The 23870-nt window shown below is 38.5% G+C and overlaps 1 protein-coding gene across 9 annotated transcripts in view; it reads left to right on the plus strand.

Annotated features, from left to right (window-relative positions):
• c5orf22 (chromosome 5 open reading frame 22) overlaps positions 1 to 23870 on the plus strand; it is a 57419-nt gene that overhangs the window by 5569 nt on the left and 27980 nt on the right. For 6 of the 9 annotated variants that reach the window (XM_031903331.1, XM_031903330.1, XM_031903332.1 and 3 more), the window contains 3 exons: positions 4752 to 4833; positions 7716 to 7861; positions 21753 to 21902. In XM_031903331.1, coding sequence (XP_031759191.1) covers positions 4759 to 4833; positions 7716 to 7861; positions 21753 to 21902 — 371 coding nt within the window. In that variant the 5' untranslated portion in view covers positions 4752 to 4758. Of the gene's footprint in view, positions 1 to 1791; positions 3053 to 4751; positions 4850 to 7715; positions 7862 to 21752; positions 21903 to 23870 lie in introns of those variants that run through there. The other 3 variants (XM_031903334.1, XM_031903335.1, XM_031903333.1) reach the window with 2 other exon arrangements.

Consider the following 23870-nt stretch of genomic DNA (forward strand, 5'->3'; position numbering starts at 1 on the left):
AGAATTTCTACCTCCTTCTGCCGATTCAGTGCTGAAAGCAGATTTTGGTCAGGCGCCTTATATGGCGCCCAATAAAAATCTTTTAACTGGCCCGATCGGTTTTGTACGATATTATCGGTGCGTGTATGGCCAGCTATAGCAATAATTACTGTATGTCATCATTAATAGCTCCACTATACTGATTAGTTAAGTCAATTTGTATCCCTAAATGTATTTGTCTAATTAATTGAACCACGAATTTTATAATTCTTTTAAACTCAAGGAATGCAAGAGAGAGCAACCCTGTTGTCTGCATTACCTACTGTTGTTGTTTAAACCTAATTTTAATATGTGTATACAAACTACTTTCCCATATCAACTTAATGCAAATGTTAATTTTCAAGGGAAAAAAAATGATCATACTGTGACCTAAATAAACTCCAGACTGTGATTCTAACTTAAGTGGGCAGCGCCTTTGAGGCACCAAGCCACCCAGAATCCTCTGCTCTGTTGCTCAGGTTTCACAGGGGTTGCATAGAAAACAAAAGTCAGAAGCACAGCCTGAAGTTTATTTAGAAAAAAACAGATTTTTGGATGGCACACCTAAAGAAAAAAGAGTAACAAAACAATGGTGCCCTGGACATCTCCAAATTACTCAACAATAAATACAATCAATAGGACTCTCCTTCAAAAAATATAAAATTTAATCAGAACCCATGAAACATTTAATGTGTTCTAATTCAATTTAGTATTATTTGAAGGAGTGCCCTATTCATTGTATTTATTGAAGTTTATTTAGGCCATGGAATGATTTTATTTATTTGTTTTTTTTTTAATTGTGCTGTACAAAATTTGTACAGGTATGGGATCCCATATCAGGAAATCCATTATCTGAAAAGCTTCTGTTTCCAATAGAGTTCATTTTAAGCAAATGCATATAATATTTTTATCTACATGAGCTTGTAGTTGATTCTACCTAAGCTGTATAAACCCCTTACAAAATAAGAGAAATTTCTACTATAGCCCTAAAGATCACAGATGGTGTGCGGCACTAACCCAAATAAGAATCAACAGAAAAATGTTTGTAGAGCAAAAAAGAAAGCGTTATGAGGAACGTGCATCAGTCTTGTCCTGTAGCATGTGTTTTTAACATTATGCTGGTGCAAAGTGACAACGCTCTATGACACGAGGATAGACCACTTTATACTTTTGAGTCTTGGTAGTATCTGGTGTCTCTTGAGGCTATTGTCCAAGATACCAAGTTTTAGATAGGGACAGTGGGCGTGTAATAAGCACACATAAAGGAACAGGAACACTAACATTTTTTATAGCAAAATACATTTTAAGCCCCTCTAATATTCGGTCTGTCTTGCTGTAACGTAATTATTTTAAAAGCCATATCAAAAGTACCATTAGAAGCTTTGTCTTCTGGCTCATTTGGACATTACAAAATATGGTGATTGGGCAAAACCTCTCTGCATGCTCATATTCTTAACCGGAAGTTCGGCGACATGCATCCGCAAGCGTGACGCAGTTCAGCATGCGTCTAGACGCAAGTGCGTCCTCGTGTATTGGCGCCATCCTGTTAGTTTAAATAGTCACCTAGAACTCCCCTTTGCTTGATTATCAAGTTTACTCTTGTGCCTGGCGTTTATCCTGATCCTGTTTCTTTGTTTTTGAACCTTGCCTGACCTTCGCTTCTGAACCTGTTCTGCCTGCCTCGACCTGGACCTGTCTGACTATTCTCTCGCCTGATCCCGTTGTACCTCGTTTGCCTCTTTCCACTTCCGTGCTTCCTGTTACCATCCTCAGGCAAGCCTCCGGTAGTGTGGGACGTTTGTGGGCTTGCTTACATCGATTTGTCTTTCTGGCCGTGACAGTATAACCAAGCCATGGACAGGGAGGAAGAACCTTCTCCTCTCTTTACCCTTGCCCAGCAAATCGCTTCCCTGACACAGGCAGCGAGAGAGCTTCAGGGTGGATATAGCCAAGTCAAGGAACAACAACGCACCTTGCAACCACCGGTACCTGGTCTGGTTCCTCCTTCTCCCACTGCTGCTGCTCCGGCAGCCCCTGAACCTAAGGTGGCCATGCCTGAAAAGTTTTCTGGTAACCGAAAGACATTTCGAACCTTTACTAACGCTTGCAATCTCCTGTTTTCTCTCAAATCTAGAATGTACTCCAGTGAACAAATCAAAGTGGGAGTTGTTTCTCTCCTTCAGGGGGAGCCCCAGTCCTGGGCTTTTCATATTATGGAACAACGTAGCCCTTCCCTACTTTCCGTGGATTCCTTTTTCCAAGCATTGGCAGTTTTATATGATGGCCCCCATCGTACTGCCACAGCCGAAGCAGCTTTAAGAAATTTTCACCAAGGGACCAGACCTGTCGAGGACTACACTGGGGAATTCCGAAAATACGCCTCGGACGTGGATTGGAATCAAGCAGCTTTAAAACATCAATATCGCTTGGGACTTTTCTGCAGCCTAAAGGATGAGCTGGCTCGAGTAGGGGTCCCAGCCACTTTAGATGAATTGATTCATCTGTCTATTCAAATTGAAAAGGCTGGCTATTTCTACCCGTCTTGGCTGGTACTCAAGGCTCCACCACCCATTCGCCCGGAACCAGGTACTTCGGTTGCTGATGAGTCCGAACCCATGCAAATTGGGGCTCTGCGAACCGCTTTCTCTCCGGAAGAGCGTTTACGTTGCAAACGGCTCAAGCTCTGTCTTTATTGTGGACTTGCTGGTCACCTGCTCCGAAACTGTCCTACTTGTCCGTGTAAGGATCCTATCTTAAAGACTGATTCTCTCCAATACAAGTTTGCTCCGTTATTATTTTTGTCCATTTCTTTGCAGTTGGGAAACAAGACTCTATTCCTTCCAGCCATACTTAATTCTGGAGCTAGTGGGTGTTTTCTTGACTCTCGAGTTGCAGAGATTAATCAAATTAAAAAAAAGAAGAAATAATTCCCGGTTTTCCTACGAGTTGCTGATGGTTCTCCTATAAGCTCTGGTCCCATTTTGCATGAATCCATTCCTTTGTCACTCACCCTAAATAAAGCTCATTACAAATATTTAAGTTTTGATATTGTGACTTCGCCACTGTCTCCCGTAATTATTGGTCTGCCCTGGTTACGTAAGCACAACCCAGTTATTAATTGGGACACGGGTTGCATCGTCTTTTCTTCGAAGTTCTGCCGCTCCCAGTGCCTTCCAATCTCCTCCTCTAAGTCTTTTGGACTGTGTAGTATTTCTACCAAGAAACTTCCGGGGTTACCTGTAGAGTACTATGAATTTTTGGATGTATTCGATAAAAAGGGGGCCGACTCTCTTCCACCGCATCGTATCTACGACTGTCCTATCGATCTTCTACAAGGTTCTCAAGTTCCGCTGGAGGGATGGCACACGCTGCGCAAGTGATTTTGGCAAATCGCCGAAGTTGCCTCACGAGGCAATTTCCACGATTTGCCGAAATCTCCTGCGCAGCGTGTGCCATCCCTTTGACGACTTACATTTTCGCCGGTGGGATGGTAGGTCGTGGAGATTAGTCGCCCGTGACAAGGGAGATTTGTCTTGGGCAACTAAACTCCCCGTGTGCCAGAGCCCTTAAACCTAAGATTTGATTCATATGTTAAAGCAGATGTATATATTGTAAATCATTATAAAATCAATAGAAAATTCACCGTGCTACACGAAACAATGTAACAAACCCTAGCAGATTTTACAGACCTGTCTTGTGCTTGCTGGTGGAGACTGGCACTTGCAACATTGTTTAAGAAGTAACAACCAGGAGTTTGGCAAATGCTGCTTTCTATAGCAATTACATTTACAAATAACTTTTAAAGCACAAATAATTTGTAATAAATTGATATTGGAAAGTTGCTTAGAATTAGGTTTTCTTTAATTAGGTAAACAATTATTTTTGGGGTTGACATTCTATGCATTAAAGGAGAAGGAAAGGTAAAAAATAATTAAGTGGCTAAATACAGCCATAAGCAATTACAGAAACGCTGCACTGTGTCCTATTATAAAAACACAGGATTTCTTGTGTTCTTTGGTGTATACATGTTTTATATTGTCAGACTTCCTCTCCTTCATTCCCGGGCCAGAGTCTGAGCAGCTCTCTCCTCTCCTTCTCCTGCTCCCCCTCCCATCAGATTGTGTGATCTGAGCTAGAGCTGCAGCGCCAAAGCTTCTGAGACCAAGATAAAATGGCAGCTGCAATCTTAAACTGAGGGAGCTTCTAGGGTTGTTTACTTAGGTATGGTAAAGCTTTCTGCAGAATAAATATAGCTTTCCAGCTTGCACTAATGCTAATCTATTGGCAGTAAAATGGCAAAATGCCTTTCCTTCTTCTTTAAGCTACTAAGAAATGATCTCCTGTTTAAATAAAGCATGCATTGTTTTTCCATATATTGCATTATATTCAAGCCAGCCAATTATGTCAAAGACATCCGCAATCTGGTCAGTTCCATACTGATTTTCATCTGATTCATTAAAAATTCTACTGCTTCATTATACATTTTTTACATGGACTGCGTTTTACCTGCAGCTTACAAGGTTAAAATTCCTAAATAGATGCCCCCCCTTTTTTTTTTGCCCACCACAAGGATCACCTGGCTGTAGCTAGGAAAGGTGGGAGCTGGCCACTGGTATCACCTCGCTGTAGGTGGGAAGGGTGGGAGCTACAGCAGCTAATTTCTTGTTCTATAGGGCAATTGTGCGAGAAGCAGAAACTATAAATTTGGTTTAAATGTTTTTCTCCTCCTCAAGTGTCACAATGAGCAGCGAACAATCTCACCGCCTACGAAAATACAACAATCTACCAGTCTGGGTCGTAGAGGATCACCATGATGTACGTAGAATGGCAGGTACAGTTAATGTATGAGTGCACGCAAAGGACATTCTAGATGTCCTGGGTGTAAAGTATCTATTGGACAAAATTACATACATACATATTACATACTTTGACTGCCAGTATTGTATACATTTGCATAATCATCCTACGATCTACTGCAGTAGAATTTACCCACAGAAGCTCCTGAGTGGTTGCATTGTTTATCCTTGAAGAAGAAGTAAACTCTAAACAACCCCCAGAATAACATACCTTAGTGCTTTTGTTCATGGCTGATAGAGAAGAAGCTTTCTGGGAGTGCACAGTGAGTCAGGCAGTTATGAATGGGCACAGGAAAAAAAGCTGCTGCAGTACACTGGCTCCTATTCTCTGCATTCCCAGAAAGCTGCTTTTCTGTCAGCCATGCCCAGAAGGCTCTCCTCTTTGACTGTCCTGTAGTCAGACATGAGGAGAGCTGAACAGGAAGAAGGGTGGGGCTTCACTGTACCAGGAAGAAGGAAAGGAACTGGAAGTTTCAACTTATAAATCAGAAACCAGATCAGACTAAATGTAGGGACTAAGTAAGGTATGTTATTCTGAGGGGTTTTTAGAGTTATTTTAAAGATAGGTGAAAAAAAGGTTTAGTTCTTCTTTAAGGTCTAGTACATGTAACACAAGTTTAGGTGATATAATATAAAATATAAGTACATTTTATTTGTTGTAATTTAGCTAATTTGTGACTTCTTATTTTATCCACTGGAATATACAAAGTAAATATGGAAAAGGGTGTTAAAATCAATCCAGCTAATTTTAAGTTGCATGTACACCAGAGTGACAGCTAGCTGGTACATGACTTTGATCAGAACAATCATATACAGTTTAGATCAGTGTCTGCAGAAAATCTCCCTTTTTAAGAATGGTTTAATTTGTGTTGAACATACATATTGTGCATTGTTTTAATATTAAAATGTTTTTTTATTCCTTGCCCTGCTGTCCTCACTACGTGTTACCCTGAGCTTGTGTGTAGTTTGACATGCAGCTAAACTCCTTCCTTCATCAATTAACTGAGACATACTGTTGAGCTTCAACTTAAGTAACAAAGGAAAGGTGTAAAACTAGCGGAAACGGAAAAATGACAGTGCTTAGTACACAGCACAATATAAAATACTGCATAGTGCATTAAACACTGTAAAGTATGAATAAACACTAATATGTAGAAACATATAAAAGGTGAGAGGCATCTGAGTGAGAGTAAGGCCTAGATGCCCGGGAATTACTGATAGCAGTACCATGAGGTGACTGCACATAAGTCATAAACCTGAATAAAGGCACAAGCCATGTAACTGATCAGAACCAATATGCTGCTTAAAATATGCTATTTATTTAAGAATTTAATTCATCATAGGGCATTTTAAGCCCTAAGTGTTTCATGCCTATACAGGACACTTTATCATATAAATTAATCATTAATTACATCAGTCCGGTTTTGTTGCCAGCCTGTTTGTCAAGATGAAGAACCATTTCCCAGCCATAAATTCTGGGATTTGGCGTTTACAGAGAATCTGTGCACCACCTGTATAAAAACAGAGGACACTTTAAAGGAGAAGGAAAGGCAAAGTCACTTGGGGGTGCCAAAATGTTAGGCACCCCCAAGTGACTTAAATCGCTTACCTGGTACCCCAGGCTGGTGCCCCTGTTAGGAGAAATCAGCACCAGCCCAGGGTACCTTGAGCGATCGCTTCCTTCTTCCTCTTTCTTCTGCCAGCAAAATCCCTGGGCCGCCACATACGCAGTAGAGCGAAAAGCTAACTTTGTTGTTAAAGTTCGGCTTATCACTCTACTGCGCATGCACTCGCGCACAAAACAGGAAGAAGGAAGCGCTCGCTGCTACCCCGGGCTGGTGCTTTTCTCACCTAACAGGGGCACCAGCCCGGGGTACAAGGTAAGCGATTTAAGTCACTTGGGGGTGCCTAACATTTTGGCACCCCCAAGTGACTTTGCCTTTCTTTCTCCTTTAAGAACAGACCTTTAAGTCCTATAATTCATCAGTTTACAATGGAACATGGGAAAGCAGGGGCTGGATCAAGCTGTGAGGCTAAGCAGGTGGGGGGGGTGGGGTATGGTCCCTTCAATACATTATTATTGTTTCCTTAAAATCTGTGGGATCAGGCATGTCTGTGTAAAACAAAATTCATTTATATTTATAGTGTTTATGCACCTTTTTTTTTACAAAAGTCCAAGTGTCCAACGGAATTAGCTTACAGGGTAAAGTAAATGTTCCCTTTTAAGTCATCATCGAGATGATGTTGACACTTTTTTTAAAAAAAAGAAAAAAAAAACCACTAAACTCTGAGGTGTACCTTTCTGGAAACTAAATGTGTTTTAAAACAAAGCTTGAGCTGTTGGTTCCATCCTAGTATTACACCCACTTGCCAAGTCTCACTGCACAAGTAAATTGGTTGCAAGACTTATTTATTTATTTATTTGTTGTGTTTTCCATTTCCAGGTGTTCTCAGTTTTAACCAGCTCCACTACTTACGGCATAAACTAGAACCTAAACTGTTCTGCCTACTGTTTTCACAGTTAAAAAAAGAAATACATCATTACTTTTACCTCCTGCTGCCTATCCCTTTCTAACAAACTAAATCATAGTTTTCCATTCTATATAATAGCACCATTGTTTAAATTGTTACCTCCAGAGTTATCCATTGGTTTTACCCTCCAACCCTACTGAGTTAATCTTGTGGAAGCGTTAATGATTCTCCTTTGCTAGAAACCCTCCCTATGTATATCATACAGGGAGCAGTGATTTTGCAGCAGGAGGGTTTGAAACTAGAGCAGAAACAACAATAAATGGAATCAGCCTGAAAGTGCACTTTTTACATTATGTTTTCTCTCTGCAGGTCCTGCCCTTTATTTATCGAGCTATAGGGTCAAAACACCTGCCTGTCAGCAACATTAGCTTCATTCACTTTGATTCCCATCCAGATCTCCTGATACCAGTGAACATGCCTGCAGATACTGTGTTTGACAAGGAATCCTTGTTTAGGTAATGCTTTGAAATTATTTTCTTAAAATCTTTGCTTTTATTTGCCTTGTTCTACTTAATAGATCTTTTCAGTTCAGCAGATAAAACGTGAGCAAATTGTTTGAAAATATGTTTATTTGTTTTTTGGCTTGCTCTGTTGTGGGCTATATTTCCTTGAGAAAGCTATTTAAAGTAGAGACAAAACATAAACAGATAATGACACCTCACTATGTGGTCTTAATAGTCCTGAAACAGGGTGATGTTTAACCTGCAAAACAAAAGTGGATACATACTAAAAAGTAATTAGAACATTTTATAGGTTCTATACATAGGGTAATATTCACACCTGCACTGTGTAATTTCCTGAGAAAGTTCTTTTTAGTTATATACACACACTTAGAAAAAGCCTCTAAAAATGCCTTTATCTTTCCTTATCAGTAAGTTGCTTAAAGCAATAGTAACACCAAAAAAAATTAAATATGGTTGCTTTTTCATTTTATTAAGGCATCATTGTGGGTAAAAAGAGTTCATAGCTATAGAAGTCACTGTTTTGCTCCCTTTTATATGTGTCCTTTTCTATATACAAGTAATTCTGACTTAGTAATGCTGACTTTACATAGCCTTAGGGTTTGTAGTTCCTGTTATAGAGCAAAAAACATGATCACCAAATCCACTATTTTTTGGTTCTGCAGGTTCTGAGTTCAGTTCATAATCCACAAGTAGCAGTATTTTATACCCTTTCAGTTTGGGTTTCCATTTGTTAAACCAGTTTCCTCCCACACTCCAAAAATACATATGTTAATTGCCTGTAGTTTGTTCTTTGGACCTTAGACCAGTGCCACATGGGGTGGATTCCCGACCTGTGAATAGGGGAGACTTTTGTCTGTGTTTATCTGCAGGCTGAGCATCCACCCTGTGTGGCACTTGCCTAAGGTCCTTATTTTCACACACTACAGAAGATAGTAGGATAGAACGTAGGCCAAAAATCCTCCCTGTGGGGCATTTGCCTTAAATTATAAACACCACTGAAACCGCTACTGATGTGAATAATGAACAAAAAATGTAAAGCAGTGTGTACTACATAAAAGTGTAGCAGTGTGGCACTACATAAAAGCAGATAAATTATATAGGCCCACTCAGGGTGCATATACAGACTCCTTGCAGAAAGTATCTTTGGCAGAATCAAATGCAGGGCCCCAGTGCTGCAAGGTAGTAATGACTACTGTGCCACTGTTAAACATTATCATGGAAACCAATCATCCTAAAAACAAAACTACCACATGGGAATTAAGAAAATAAGAATCAACAGACATATGACCCTTTCTCTATAACCAGATATAATTAAAAGAAGTAGCAAGATTACAATGACATATATATATATATATATATATATATATATATATATATATATATATATATATATATATATATATATATATATATATATATATACAAGAAAAGAAAGGAGCACACCCTTCAAGCAAAATCTAATGCCCTCGGTGCTGGTCAAACAATTCAATAAACAAGCAGAGTACCGCACACATAGGGACTTAATAAAAATAAAAAAGGTTTATTGAAAAAAATCCAACGTTTCGAGCACCAAACTGTGCTCTTCCTCAGGGACAAACCAAAAGACAAAATACATGCAAACCCCTTAAATACCCTAATGTGCAAAAACGGCGCCAAAATGTGTAGGTCATCACCATAGTAACCCACATACACAAATAACATATATCAAATAGAGATCACAGAAAAGGAATCAAATGGGCATAATTATATATACAGCTAGTTGCTAAACGAAAATGCTGCCAGAACAGAGTGAAACAAATAAGAAACATGTAACTGATGTTCATAGTGAAAGTATCGAATTAAGTAGGAAACAGTGTTGTAGATCCGTGAAAGTAGGGAGCTCATACCAGAAACCGGTACAGCTTCCCTTCTAGAAATAGCCCGAGAGGTGGAACAATAAGTGACTTACTAAGACACGGTGAGAAGATCTGCCGTTCTAAGTAAAGAAAGATCGCTGCTATGCATAGGAGTTTCTGCCGCCCGACACGCTATCAATATCACAGTGACACGTGACGTCATCATGTGGAGTCAGATATACCGCTGCTGCTATTGCAGCGGCTGAAGCGGAACCGAGTGAGGGGACTATTGCACCTTACCTAGAGAAGGCATGCGTGCGCCATTAGATACATGGCAAATGTACATGAATAGCAGATGTCAAATGCATAAAAATAAAAAATAAGTAAAGAATAAAAAAGAAAAAAGAAAACTTAATATTTAAGTAAACCCTATTGTGGCTTAGGGTTTACTTAAATATTAAGTTTTCTTTTTTCTTTTTTATTCTTTACTTATTTTTTATTTTTATGCATTTGACATCTGCTATTCATGTACATTTGCCATGTATCTAATGGCGCACGCATGCCTTCTCTAGGTAAGGTGCAATAGTCCCCTCACTCGGTTCCGCTTCAGCCGCTGCAATAGCAGCAGCGGTATATCTGACTCCAAATGATGACGTCACGTGTCACTGTGATATTGATAGCGTGTCGGGCGGCAGAAACTCCTATGCATAGCAGCGATCTTTCTTTACTTAGAACGGCAGATCTTCTCACCGTGTCTTAGTAAGTCACTTATTGTTCCACCTCTCGGGCTATTTCTAGAAGGGAAGCTGTACCGGTTTCTGGTATGAGCTCCCTACTTTCACGGATCTACAACACTGTTTCCTACTTAATTCGATACTTTCACTATGAACATCAGTTACATGTTTCTTATTTGTTTCACTCTGTTCTGGCAGCATTTTCGTTTAGCAACTAGCTGTATATATAATTATGCCCATTTGATTCCTTTTCTGTGATCTCTATTTGATATATGTTATTTGTGTATGTGGGTTACTATGGTGATGACCTACACATTTTGGCGCCGTTTTTGCACATTAGGGTATTTATGGGGTTTGCATGTATTTTGTCTTTTGGTTTGTCCCTGAGGAAGAGCACAGTTTTTACATTTCCATATGTGCATGTCTGGTCTTTATGTCATGAATACTGTTGGAAGCTGGTGTTCTTTATGCTGACATAGAAATACATGTAGACTTAAGAGCTCAGCACAGCTGCTCTTTCATGAGAAGGCAACATTTATTATGTATTATTAGGTATTATTTATTATTGTGTTGTTATTATAATTATTAGAATGTAATTTTGTTATCTCTACTATTTAACGCTTAATGAGATATGTTTCACTTAAGCTGTCCATGATTCCTTGCATTTGTTTATTTAGACCTTTGGTTGTGAAAATGATTTATATGGAGCTGTGAATTAATTTTAGCTCATGGTACTCTGCAGCTCCTTTACCAACATTACTGTGTCTTTTTATATGTTTATTTTAACAGGTTTATAATGTGTTGCATATCACACAATTTTAAATGAGCACGCAGTCTAAATATCTTTATGCAATATTACAATATTTTACTTTCACCTTAGATGTGTTTTTTTTATAAACACCCCCTGTAATCTCTTTTGTGTAGTTAAAAAAAATAAATACATTTTAAATCATAGAAATGCACATTATTCAAAACTGCCTCTGGAAACTAGATGGAAAAAAAATGTTATTGCGTCTCTTGTTGCATTTTAATTGGTATACAGCAGTTAAAGGACTTAGAAATCCGTAACGCAAATTGGTTTTACAATTGAGCATTGCCTAGAACTTAAATTGTATGGGAAAAAGCTTCTGTTTAATTGTATCTTTGGCTTAATTCAATTATTTACAGAAAGCCAATGAAGGTGTTGATGAAAACAGTGAAATATTGCAGTTTCACCTAGCTGGCAAATGGCTCGAACAGTCAATTAAACAATAGTTTGATATGTAGGAAAAGGCAGGGCAGCACGCTTTACTATAATCCAGGCTTGTATTAATTACATTACATTCAGTGCTAGACATACAGCAGGTTGAACAACATTTCACATTCTCTGAAATGTGCCTGCCAGAAGCTAAGTATTAATAAAATTGCCTTCAGCAGTACGTATACAATTAATGGCACAATTAACTACAAGTCAGTTTGTACTCAGTGGGGTAATATATAAACCAAAATTGAATGGGGCATAGAATTGCTTTACATATATGCCAGAAATATGACTATAGTTTAGAATGTTTTTTTCCCATTTTTATATAAATAAAGTCATCTGATCTTGATCGTTTTCAGTATCTTATTTTTAATATGCTTTGTTTTTCACTGATAATGTTAGTGCTATTATTGGTGCACAGTGACAAGTCAAAAGACTATTTGGATTTCTCAGAATTAAATGAACATGATTGATAATTTTTAAACTTAAAATGTTAATATGGTCAGCCAGTAATACAGTGTGAATAAAATCATGAAGATCAGTTTTAAGGTGAAATAAGGTGAAACCCTTGAGGTTTAAATGCCATAAAGCTACAAGCGATAACAAAGCAACTGTGTAGGGGGCCTGGGGTTCTTTATGATATTATTTATTGCATCAATATAAGAGGCTAATGAAATGTAGTCACTGATAATGAGAATTAGGAGCAGCATCACCATTTAAGTATATGTGACTTTAGAACTGCTTCATATTGCAAGCTGGAGAGTGCTAAAATGACCATTTAATACAGTTATACATGCTGCACCAGCCAACCCCTGCCAGATTAAAAGTAACCCTTGAAATTATTTGATTTGTTTTGCAATTTAGGATTTTCTCAATAATTTCAGCCAGAAGAGGCCCAGCCAAAAATATTGTTCAGCCCAAGCTGCATGATGTTTGTAGTTAAGGATGAATAGTACTAAAAAAATAATAATAATGAAGAAAAACCTAGGAATACACCTCATCACTCTGGGATTCCTGAGTAAAAGATCTGATTTCAGTACTATAAAATTTAACTTTTAATAGTCTGCATTAAAAACATGTTTCAGCCCACTAGCCCAGACAACAAACAGAAATCCTATGAATTATAAACCCTGCTTTGAGACATCATATCCAGATCTAATAATACAGCATACTTCTCTGAGCAGCTGGGCTAATCTAGGGCAATGTACAGTCAGGTAGGCTCAGCATCATCTCTGTCTCTGCCTCACTGTGGGGAAACACACTGGACATCATAAATACTTTGTTCTCCCCTGGTGAACTTCTTGCCCTCAAATGTATTGCTATGTATTATGCAGTTGTAGATACCTTGATAGCACGCGCTACTGCTAAGTGCAATTCTGTCCACTACTCAGTCACATTTGGTTATAACAAATACCGTATATACTCGAGTATAAGCCGATCCGAATATAAGCCGAGGTACCTAATTTTACCTAAGAAAACTGGAAAAACTTATTGACTCGAATATAAGCCCCTCAATGGTGCAGCATGCATGAAAAGCACCCATATATACAAAATCTTTAATCCCATAACTAAATATGGCATTCAGTAAATTGCTGTTCTGGATGTCACGTCAATGAATACAAAATTATTCTATATAAATTTGATAAAACAACTACTGTGCCACTAGCCATAGAGCTTAGCAAGTTATGTAAACCTCTCATAATATAGAGACCAGTACATCTCTCTTTTTTATTTTTTCATTCGCGACTGTACATAAGCCTGAGAAGAACTGCATGTGGGTACTTTTGACAAAATAATAACAGGGCACAAGTTAAAAACAATAACAACAACTGGCTGGCTAGCAACACACGTGTATACATTGATTTCCCAACCTCTCCATTGCTAAGCATGCTTGCAGGAACACTACTTTTTTTTTGCAGAGCACTATTGTCACCAGCAGTAAAGGTGTTAATCAAGCTAATCCCCTCATTGTGTTTGCCATAGGTTTAAGGCACAGAGTGTATTTATGTAATGGTGTTACCTCATCAGAGAGTAGGCCTCTATTTAGAACAGAACAGAACCCAAAACTTGTAACAGAATGGCCTTACCCCCCTGTCCCACAGGTTTCTCAATCAGACTCGCTTAATGGTGCAGCAACGCGCCACGACGCGCCGCGCGGGCCGTCAGCACGGCAGGCAAGTTCGTCCGGGGGGCGGGTGCCCCTCAATGGTGCATGAGCGCGCCGTGCACGATGTCCTGTGCACGGCGCATTCGCTGGCAAGGCAAGGTAGTACCCTCGGGGGGGTGACAGTGCAGTGTCGGGCCGCACGGGGCGTCAGCACAGCAGGCAAGTTCATCCGGGGGGGCGGGTGCCCCTCAATTGTGCGCACGCCGCGCATATTGTCGTCCACAGGGGAAGGTGTGCGCGCAAGGAGCGTATTTCTTCTAGTTTAAGTGCAATTACCGTATATATGCGAGTATAAGCCGAGGCTTACTTTTACAGTACATTTTTAGTGCTGAAAAACTCTGCTTATACTCGAGTATATACGGTATGCACCCTTAGAGGGAAACGCATGTTTTGCTAGTTAAATAGAACTGTGGGGCAAATGGTACAGGCTTTCTTTTAAAAATATTCTGTTTAATGTTATGTGAGGCCAGCTTGAATTCCTGTTCTCCCCAGGCAATTGACCCCTGCTTTGATGGCAAACAAGGCCAGGACCCTCTTTAACACAATACACATAGTTGGCGCCAAGTTTCCCTGGTAAGAGCTGTGTACTTTCTGGATCCTACATACAGACTAAACTGGGCATACACCCCATTGGCTCTGTGGTATTGGCTGTGATTGATGTCCTCTGGAAGCTGCTTTTGGTTTGGCAGAAAGAATCAAACCCTCTTCTGCATTTATGACAGGGGCTTCCTTTTTGGCTTACAAAGGTGGCTGCCAAGGATTCCAATTTCTTAGTCTTTTTATACACAAGGAAGATCACAGAGACTGCCCAGCTGTACCCACATGTTCCAGTGACCAGTAGTCCCAGTTCCCAACTGCTAAAGCTGAAGTTACAAAGAAGAGCCTCCTTCCCTAAAGGAGTTGTGTGCCCTAGCCTATGTCCACATCCTCACACAGCCCAGCTCCATTACAGTGAGCTCTTGTAAACAACTTGAAGGTTTAATGGTCTACTTCGAGTTAGAAAACAAAAGCAAAGATCTGATTGGTTGCTATGGGCAACATCACTGGTGATGTTGGCTTACACACTATAATAAATATGCCCCTAAATGTTTAGGCTGGTGCATGAAGTTCAGTATATAAAATATAGCATTTCTATCCATATTTCTTTCTAGGGTTTATTACTGCTTTAAATCATTATACCCCTTTGTTCATCTGCAGTTCAATTAGTAGGGGTGTTAGAGGTAGTTATTATATTGTTACCTGCCTATTTTTCTGTTGACTAGATTTGCCTTTATTTGCTGGGGGGGGGAGTGCGGGGAGTGCATTTGGTTCCCAACATTTCAAGATTAGATATTAAAAAAATGTATTTGCTCTTTTGAAAACAGATTCTAGTACAGGATTCCAGGACAGTTAATGCTACTGACTGATGTGTTTGTGGGGGAATTTTTTTTCCGTAACAGCATCCCTTTAAGGCAAGGGACTGTGCATAGGATTCCATGTGACTCAAAGATTTATTTTCTGTATTTGCCCTTGTTTGGAAGCAAAGAATTAGGGGCCTGGTCAAAAAATTACTCAAATTTCTTATCATATTATTATCCAATGTAGAGGAGAAAGGTGGCCATACAGGGGCCAATAAAATGTGCCAATGTAGCAAATTGGCCTGTGTATGGGGCCCTCAGACTGGCCGACCGATACCTGGCGAAAATTGGCCAGATTGGGGGGAGTTTAAAAATCCTGTTGGGGCGAGGAGGATATTTGCAGATTGATGAGGTCCTTATTCCCAAGGCCTGCATCCGTTTATGTGATCAATCAATCCAATGTCGCCCACCTCAAGTTGGGCATGTCAGGAAAAGATATGCTCGTTTGGAACCCCCCCTAAGTGAGTGGATCTTTCAGTGTATGGCTGGCTTCATATCTGCTCATAAAACATTCAGAGCATCTTTAGATTGTTTCCTATTAGTTTCTAGCAGTGTTAACCTATTTATTATTAGGTACCTTTTCACTCTTCCAGGCTTAGGGCCCGATTCACTAAAGTCCGAAATAAGGAGTGCTATTTATAGCATGCGTTCACTAAAAGGACACTTGTCATAATTAAGAAGCGATGTTCTTGGCGTTATTTATCTTGCGACGACATATTTTCAAGCAACGTGCTGCGTAATATGTTGTGCGCTGCGTAATATATTGCTTGAAAATATGTCGTCGCAAGATAAATAACGCCAAGAACATCGCTTCTTAATTATCACAAGTGTCCTTTTAGTGAATCGAGCGAAAAATAAGAAGTGATAAGATTTTTAACGCATGCTATAAATAGCACTCCTTATTTCGGACTTTAGTGAATCGGGCCCTTAGTGTCTTTCTCTTTATAACCACTTAGCTCACATTTTGCAAAAACCTCTGTACCCTTTTTGAATTATCACCATGTGTCTTACAATTCTTCTAACCCTTATTAGGTGGCTGTTAGGGAGACCTTTGGCGACACCTGCTGGATTAAAACAACTTGTTTTTATCAGAGGGTTTACTGTATAGTTTAATTTTTTTCAATCTCCATGTGCTCATAATAGATACAATGTTGTTACACTCATTTGTAAATTTAATTGTGGTGTAGGATGTAGATAAAGTAGAATTATGTCCACTGACTGTTTATGAACACAACACAAGAACATCAACCACAAAGCTTTTTTTTTTTAGTTTTTAATGAGGGTAATTTAAGGCACGTTCATGCAAAGAAAAATTTTTTGGTAAAAGGTTAGCCTAAGAAGTAGCCATGTTAGCTCCCATACTTGTGCCTTGTGGTTGCGCAAAGTGTTTTCCATATGAAATGGGTACTCATTTTGCATAATGAAAGTGTATTCTAAGCTGCTTTCCAATATACATGCGATGAAATTCATATTTAAAGGAGACATATCCTATAAAAATTAAGAATGTACCAGGGAATTATACTCCTCTAGATATAGAAGGATTGTGCTTAAAAAAGTTGTGTTTCTGACTGATTTATTGAGAAATTCCCCCCAAACCCCACTAGCCCCGCCCATCTGTTCCACTTCCTGCTGGCTGAATTCTCTGGATGAGCTGGGGAGCTGGCGGCCCTCTGTACACTGCACTGTAGGATAGGAACCAATCAGCAGCTAGGCTGACCTGATAGGGAACTGGAGCCTGTCTGTGCTTGTGTGACTGCAGGGCTGTGATTGGCTCTCCCCCTCCTACTGTGCTTCTGGCAGGGACCGTTGGGACACGCCCACACCTCATTTCACACTGGACGGAGAAGTGAGAGGATCTATAGGGAGCTCCAATAAAGGGGCCATTGTTACAGATAGGGTTAATTTTTAGCACAAAGTGAAACCAGCACTGTATATTATTCATAATTGCCTACAAAATTAGGGTTTCAGATCATATTATGATCAGATCATTATCAGATTTATGTGCAGTTATGTTTGTTGTAACCAGTGTTCCTGCATTTTTTTTTTTCGTCTGTATGCACAAAAATTATCATTCCTGAATATATCCATGAGTCGGAATGTCTCAAGTGTCAAGTTTTCCTACTATTTCTTGCAGAACGCTATCCCTGTACATTGCAGGTTTTTTTGCACGAAAATACAACAGATTTGGAAAACCCAAATATCCCAAACATCTCATTGCCAAATATGTATCTTTTTTTTGACAAAGTAACAAACAGTAGTGCAGGTATAAAACGCTATAAAATCACAAAAAAATACACAAATCATTAAAGGGGAAGAAAAGGTAGAACTAAGTAAGCTTTATCAGAAAGGTCTATGTAAATACAGCCGTAAGCACTCACAGAAAAGTCCTCTATCAAAAGAAACACAGGAAGCTACTGAGACCGAGCTAAAATGGCAGCTGCTATCTTAATCAAACAGCGGGAGCTTCTAGGGTGGTTTACTCAGGTATGGTAACGCATTATGCAGAATAAATAACTTTCTAGCTTGCGCTAATGTGGATATTCTAGGCAGTAAAATGCCAAAATGCTATTCCTTCTGCTTTAAAATAAAGTGGTCAAAACACCTGAGCCAGTAGACACACTGAAATAAACAGTTTGCAGTGTGTTTGTGCATGCATGTGTGTAAACGCCTAGAAGTTGTACTGTTGTGTATATGTGTATCTGAGCGTGCAAAAAAATGCAAAATAAAAAGCCCCCAGAAGCTAACTACCTGAATTTTTCCATATGTAGATTAGTGATAATACTTAAACAAGTTTCAGTTGGGAAATTCTTGGCTTGTGCTGTATAGCTGCACTATTATAACTGCAGGCAACATATGCAGGATATATGGAAGTTGTTTCAGGTACTGGATAAAATAAGTTTTAGTTTTTTTCATTTCCCCTGAGTTGTAACATTCAGCACAGTAATATTTTTTAAATTCTAATTGGTTGCTATAAATACTACTCCAGAGTAATTTTTACTTATTTGTTTAATTATCCCCAATATTGAAAATATATTTTATCTTAAGCATTTAATGTAAGCAGTTAATGCATTTTCAAATTAAAATGTACATCGTACATCATGTACAATCTTTTATTTCTAATTAGCATGTTTCCTTTGCTTGTGGCTTTTTTACCTACAAACTTAGAAGATTGTTTTGTTTTCTATTTTTAGGAATTTTTGAAGGACAGAAAAATGAAACCATTTGGCAGTAGCCCTTACTAGTCTAATAACTAGGGAATAATGAACTCCTGTTGCAAAATATGAACTTATTATAAGGACTGTGTGTGCAGTTATGCAAATCATGGCACTCTAAGGCATTTTCTAATATCCTTATGTTTAAAAGTTGGGTGCATAGATGATATGACTAATAACTATTTTTACCTAATGGCACCATTCATTGTGATGAATGGTCAGAAGCCAGGTTTTTACAATGTTAATGGACTTAATGAGCCCATAAAGAGAGTTCAGATGTTTAATATTTGCACTAAAAATGGGGTCATGAAAGACATTTCAAAAAAGAAGCTACACCAAAAATATTACACAATGCTTGCTAAAAAAATATTTCTGGGCAACAAATAAAAAAAAAAGACAAATGGAGTCTAAATAAAAAATAAATAAATAATAATAATATATATATATATATATATATATATATATATATCAGTACAAGATACTAAAGGAAATAAGGTGCTTTAGTAATCTCCAGAAGAAATTCTAATAATTAAAGACATCAATACAACATTTCATTGTTAAATACTTCTGCAGGTAAATCACGTCTTCCTTGTAATTCTAGAATAGACTATATTTATAAATCATAAAAGATTATACAGAAAGTAACTTATCGTCATAACACTGCCTAGTCAGCTTAACTATGAAGCTTCTGATATCAATGAAGCTAATTGCAAATTGTCTTATTTACAATACACAGTGTAATGAAAGATAACAAAGAAACTCCAGCTATTATTTCAAAAAAATAACCTCACTTGGGACATTCTACAAAACACAAACATATTATTGACAGAAATCAGCAGAAGCAACACAAAATTACTCAACTGAAGGAAGTGTAACAAGAATGAACTAGAAAGGCAAGTTTGAGAACAAACTTCATGTTAAGTTGAAAAACGTAAAGTCACCGAATGAAATCTGATCTGTTGTTGGCTCTGCCCACTTTTTCTAACCTTGGACCACAGTTATATAGTAAAAACCACTGTGCAAAGTTTGGGGACCCTGGTTTTAATAGTGTCTGAAAGGCAGCAATTTAAATTTCCCCACTCATCGAGTGACATCTGATTGGCAGTTGGTGGCTCCACCCCCTTTTTTTAACCTGGAACTACAGTTACCCAGTGACGAACTCTGCAAAGTTTAGGGAACCTATAATAGTTAAAGAACTGCAGCAGTTTAAATTTATACCAAAAAAAGCCAATAGGTAAATTGGGATTGGTGGTTGGTGGATGTGTTTTCTAACCTTAAGTCGAAGTCACCCAGTGACAAACAGTGGGCACCCTGACATAAATAGTGTGTGAATGACAGCATTTTAAATTTAAACCAATAAAATTCAATGGATGGAATCTGATTGGCTGTTAGTGGCCCAACCCACTTTTCCTATTTTTGAACTGCTAACCATTAGCATAACCTGAGGAATCTACTTCAACTATGAATGGTTTCTCCAAATCTGGATGTTTTAAAATGGGTGCGGAGGCAAACAATGACTTTTATCAAAAGCAACTTGTTCCCTGTTAGACCACTGAAAAGGGACCCCTTTTTGTGTAAGACGCATGATAGGAGCAACAACTGAAGAAAAACCCCTAATGAAGCGTCTATAGAAGTTTGCAAACCCTACAAACTGCTGAACTTCTTTGATATTAGTAGGGGTTGGCCATTGTAACACTGCCTGAACCTTATCTACATTCATTTTTAGCCCATCAGGAGAAATGTCAAGTCCTAAAAATTGAATGGAGGTAGACTCGAATTGACATTTTTTGAGCTTAACGTATAGGTTGTGTTTACGCAGTCTTGACAATACTTCCTTGATGTGCTGCTGATGCTGCTCAAGTTACAAATTGGTCAATGAGGTCATGAAAAATATTAACAAAAAGTTGAAACGTTGTGGGGCGTTAGTTAAGCCAAAGGGCATGACCAAATATTCCAAACTGTCCATAGCGAGTACGGAACACAGTCTTCCACTCCTCCCCTTCTTGTGAATTAAATTGTAAGCCCCCCTAAGGTCCAACTTAGTAAAAACTTGAGCAGATTTCAATTGATCACGAGTGGGACACGAGTGGTAGAGGATATCTGTTTTAACAGGTTATCTTGTTTAATTCCCGGGAATCTACACAGGGACGTAGAGTGCCATCTTTTTTCTGAACAAAGAAAATAGGAGCCCCCACAGGTGAGGAAGACGGATGTATAAATCCCTTTTTAAGGTTTTCATCAATGTGTTTTTTTGAGCTCCTTTAATTCGGGTTCTGATAATTTAAAAATTCTTCCATTATGAATTTATGAGCCCAAAATCAAATCTATAGGGCAATCGTATGCCCGACAGGGAGGAAGTTTATCTGCCTTTCTTTTATCAAACACATCCTCAAACTCCTCATATTGGGAAGGCAAAGTGAAATTAACTGGTAACCTCACTGAACGTGAACGTGAAACATCTGGTAACTCATGAGTTACTGGACCCAAACACAAGGCAGAACCATCCACCACTTCAATCATCAGTGGAGAAGGCTTACATATTAGCTTGAAGTCAGCCTGGGTCATTAATTTACCTCTAGCTCAAAGGTGGCTGTAGCTCTAAAGGTTTCCACATGCGTGCAATTCAGAAGAGGCGGGATGGACACACCAATGCCAAGGGCAACTATTAGAAAGTGCAGAAGGAAGTGTTAAAGAATGACGTCAATGCACACAACAAGTTGAGCGCATTTAAGGGTGAAGACACACACAGGCTAATAGTAAGGGTCGTGACACACAGGGAGATGCCATCCCACCGGCTAGAATGTAAATTGCACTGCGATTTGACAAAGTCGCCGAAGTTACCTTGAAAGAAAGCTTTCGTTTTGGCGCGACTAATCTCACCGTGTGTTACGGCCCTAAAAGCTACTTATCACACCTACAAAAATACACAATGCTGATTATTTACTAATAATTGTCTCTGTGTAGCTTTGTGTGTCTTTGCCCTTACTTTAAAGGCAGATATATTCACAAATGTGTCCTTAAGTCTCTCTAAAGTGGTGGTATAATTGGACCCATAAAAAACTAGTGCAATTTTTTTTTCCCTATCTGGTTTGTATGGATCAACATCAGGACTTATTGTTACAACCGGATGAAAGTTTGTTGTTTGAAGATTGTTGTTTGAAAGTTATTACTTTTTTGACATCTGAAACTAAACAATTATGATGTCAAAGGACCTTCCTTGTCTTTTTTTGTTTTTTAACAATATAGTGGGAATTTGGGACATTTTTAGATTAATTATCATTTATTTATTTTTTATAGTGAGTTAAGTATTGAGAACTGGATCATGCCTGTGGTATATGCTGGACATTTCTCTCAAGTAATTTGGATCCATCCTTGCTGGGCACAACAAATAAAGGAAGGCAGGCACTGCTTTCTGGTAGGCAAGGATAAATCTACAACTACAATAAGGTAAGTAATTTCAAGCTATAAACCTGTGTATATGAAACATGCTTGTAGAATAATGTCACACTATAAGGCCTAATACTGCCTAAGCAATTGGCAAAGCTAAAATAACACTAAAATAGAAGCCTGTGTTTATTATACTGTACAGTCTACTGTAGAAGATAAATGGGAAAGCATGGACAAAAACAAGTATTTACCATTGCAGTATATATATCTAAAAACATAACTGAAGTACCTTTTTGTACTACTAGGCATTTCACTTCCTGCTGGCTCTCTTACCAGGCTGTACAAGGAGAGTCTGTGGTTCTTAAAACTACTGCTACAAGATGCTTGTCAATCTGCAGCTAGACAGATCTGACAGGTGACTGTAGTTCACTCTTCTGTATAGAGAAGCATGGCTAGCCACAACCTACCCCACTTTGGGGGCGGGTTGGTGACTGTGACATCTAACACAGGTGCAAACCAGAAAGGATCTATGGGGGTGTTCAAATAAAGTTGTAATTTTTGGAGGTAGCAAACCCTTCTTAGCCAAAAATGAAATGAGGTGCCTTATGTTTTTATAATTGCTTACATGGTAATGGTGATTAAAAAAAAAAAAAAATATTTGCTATTAAAATACAATTTCAGATGCCCCAGTAAACATAGGTATATCTATTACTGTTCATCCTTTAGTGTAACTGTAGTGTAAAAAGGTGTAAGGTTTTTATTAAAGATTGCGAGCTTTATATGGATGTTCTCCATTTATATTGAACTAATTGGTATAATGACTCTGCAAGCAAAAGGGACAAGCAACTGAATTTGTACTTGCTGTAAGCCATATAGTGTTTTTTTATATATGTTTTTTTAAGCCAAGTGTGCCCAAATATTTTCAAATGGAGTCTACACTTTGGGCATTGGACACATTCAAGTTTAAAGCTGAATGCAGGTGATGGCACATGAACAGATACTGGTTACTGGGCCAACCTATGGCCTGTACTTAGGACCAAAGTGATCTTGTTTCCTATTAAATATCTAACCAGAAGTGTTTGTTAGGGTCAAGTACACCATGAAATGTAAAAATCTAGTTTCAGCAAATGCAGCCCAAGTTTATTTATTTTTTTTTTTTTAAATGTTTTTATTGGGTTTTTTACATATATATTACATATACATTTTGTTTGTTTTGTGCCATTTCTTTGTCTTTTAACAAAAATCTTTGTTTATTTATCAGCATGTTCTATTCATGGCATTTCACAGTTTTGGTATTGATATTGTAACTGTAACTTTATTTTCTATATATATCTTGTTTAACTAGATACTTTTCAATAAACTAATAAAATATAAACCTGGTGACCCACCTTCAAGCTCAGTCTGTTTATTCCTTTCTTAGGAGATATTTGTTCTCATTGACAGTATCTTAGCGGTTCTGTGACTCCTGGGAGGCTCTGATCGCTGTGATCTCTCGTCATTTGTTACTGTTTGTATGTATCTCTGGGTTTCTAATAATAATTGGTTGTTTCTTATGAGTTCTGTTTCAAACCACGTCGTGTTTTGTAAGGAGTATATAGTTAAGTATTTTGCCTGCTCTGGGAGAGATCTTATGTAGTTTTCCCAATGCGTAAAGAATTTGGTTGTGTTTTGTTCTCTATGTATCATTGTTTCCAGCCAATCCATGTAGAAGATGTGATGTAATTTTTGTTTGGTCAGTGTTATTGTTGGTTGTTCTGAGGTTAGCCAGAGGTGTAAGATTGTTTTACGTGCGGCAGCGGCGAGGTATTCTGCGAGGACTCTTTCAGATTTAGTAAGTGGGGTCGGTTGTTTTAATTTGCTAAAGAGTGCCCATTCTAAAGAGGGGTGTAAGATTTTGTTTGTTAGGCTAGACCAATAATTGCTGATTTCTGTCCAAAAATTTTGTATTTTTGGGCATGTCCAAAGGCAGTGTTCTAGGTCTGCTTCTGGGGTGTTACAGCGCAGACAGTTGGATGTAGGTAAGTTTCC

The sequence above is a fragment of the Xenopus tropicalis genome, chromosome 6, assembly GCF_000004195.4.
Source record: "Xenopus tropicalis strain Nigerian chromosome 6, UCB_Xtro_10.0, whole genome shotgun sequence".
NCBI classification, from domain to species: domain Eukaryota; kingdom Metazoa; phylum Chordata; class Amphibia; order Anura; family Pipidae; genus Xenopus; species Xenopus tropicalis.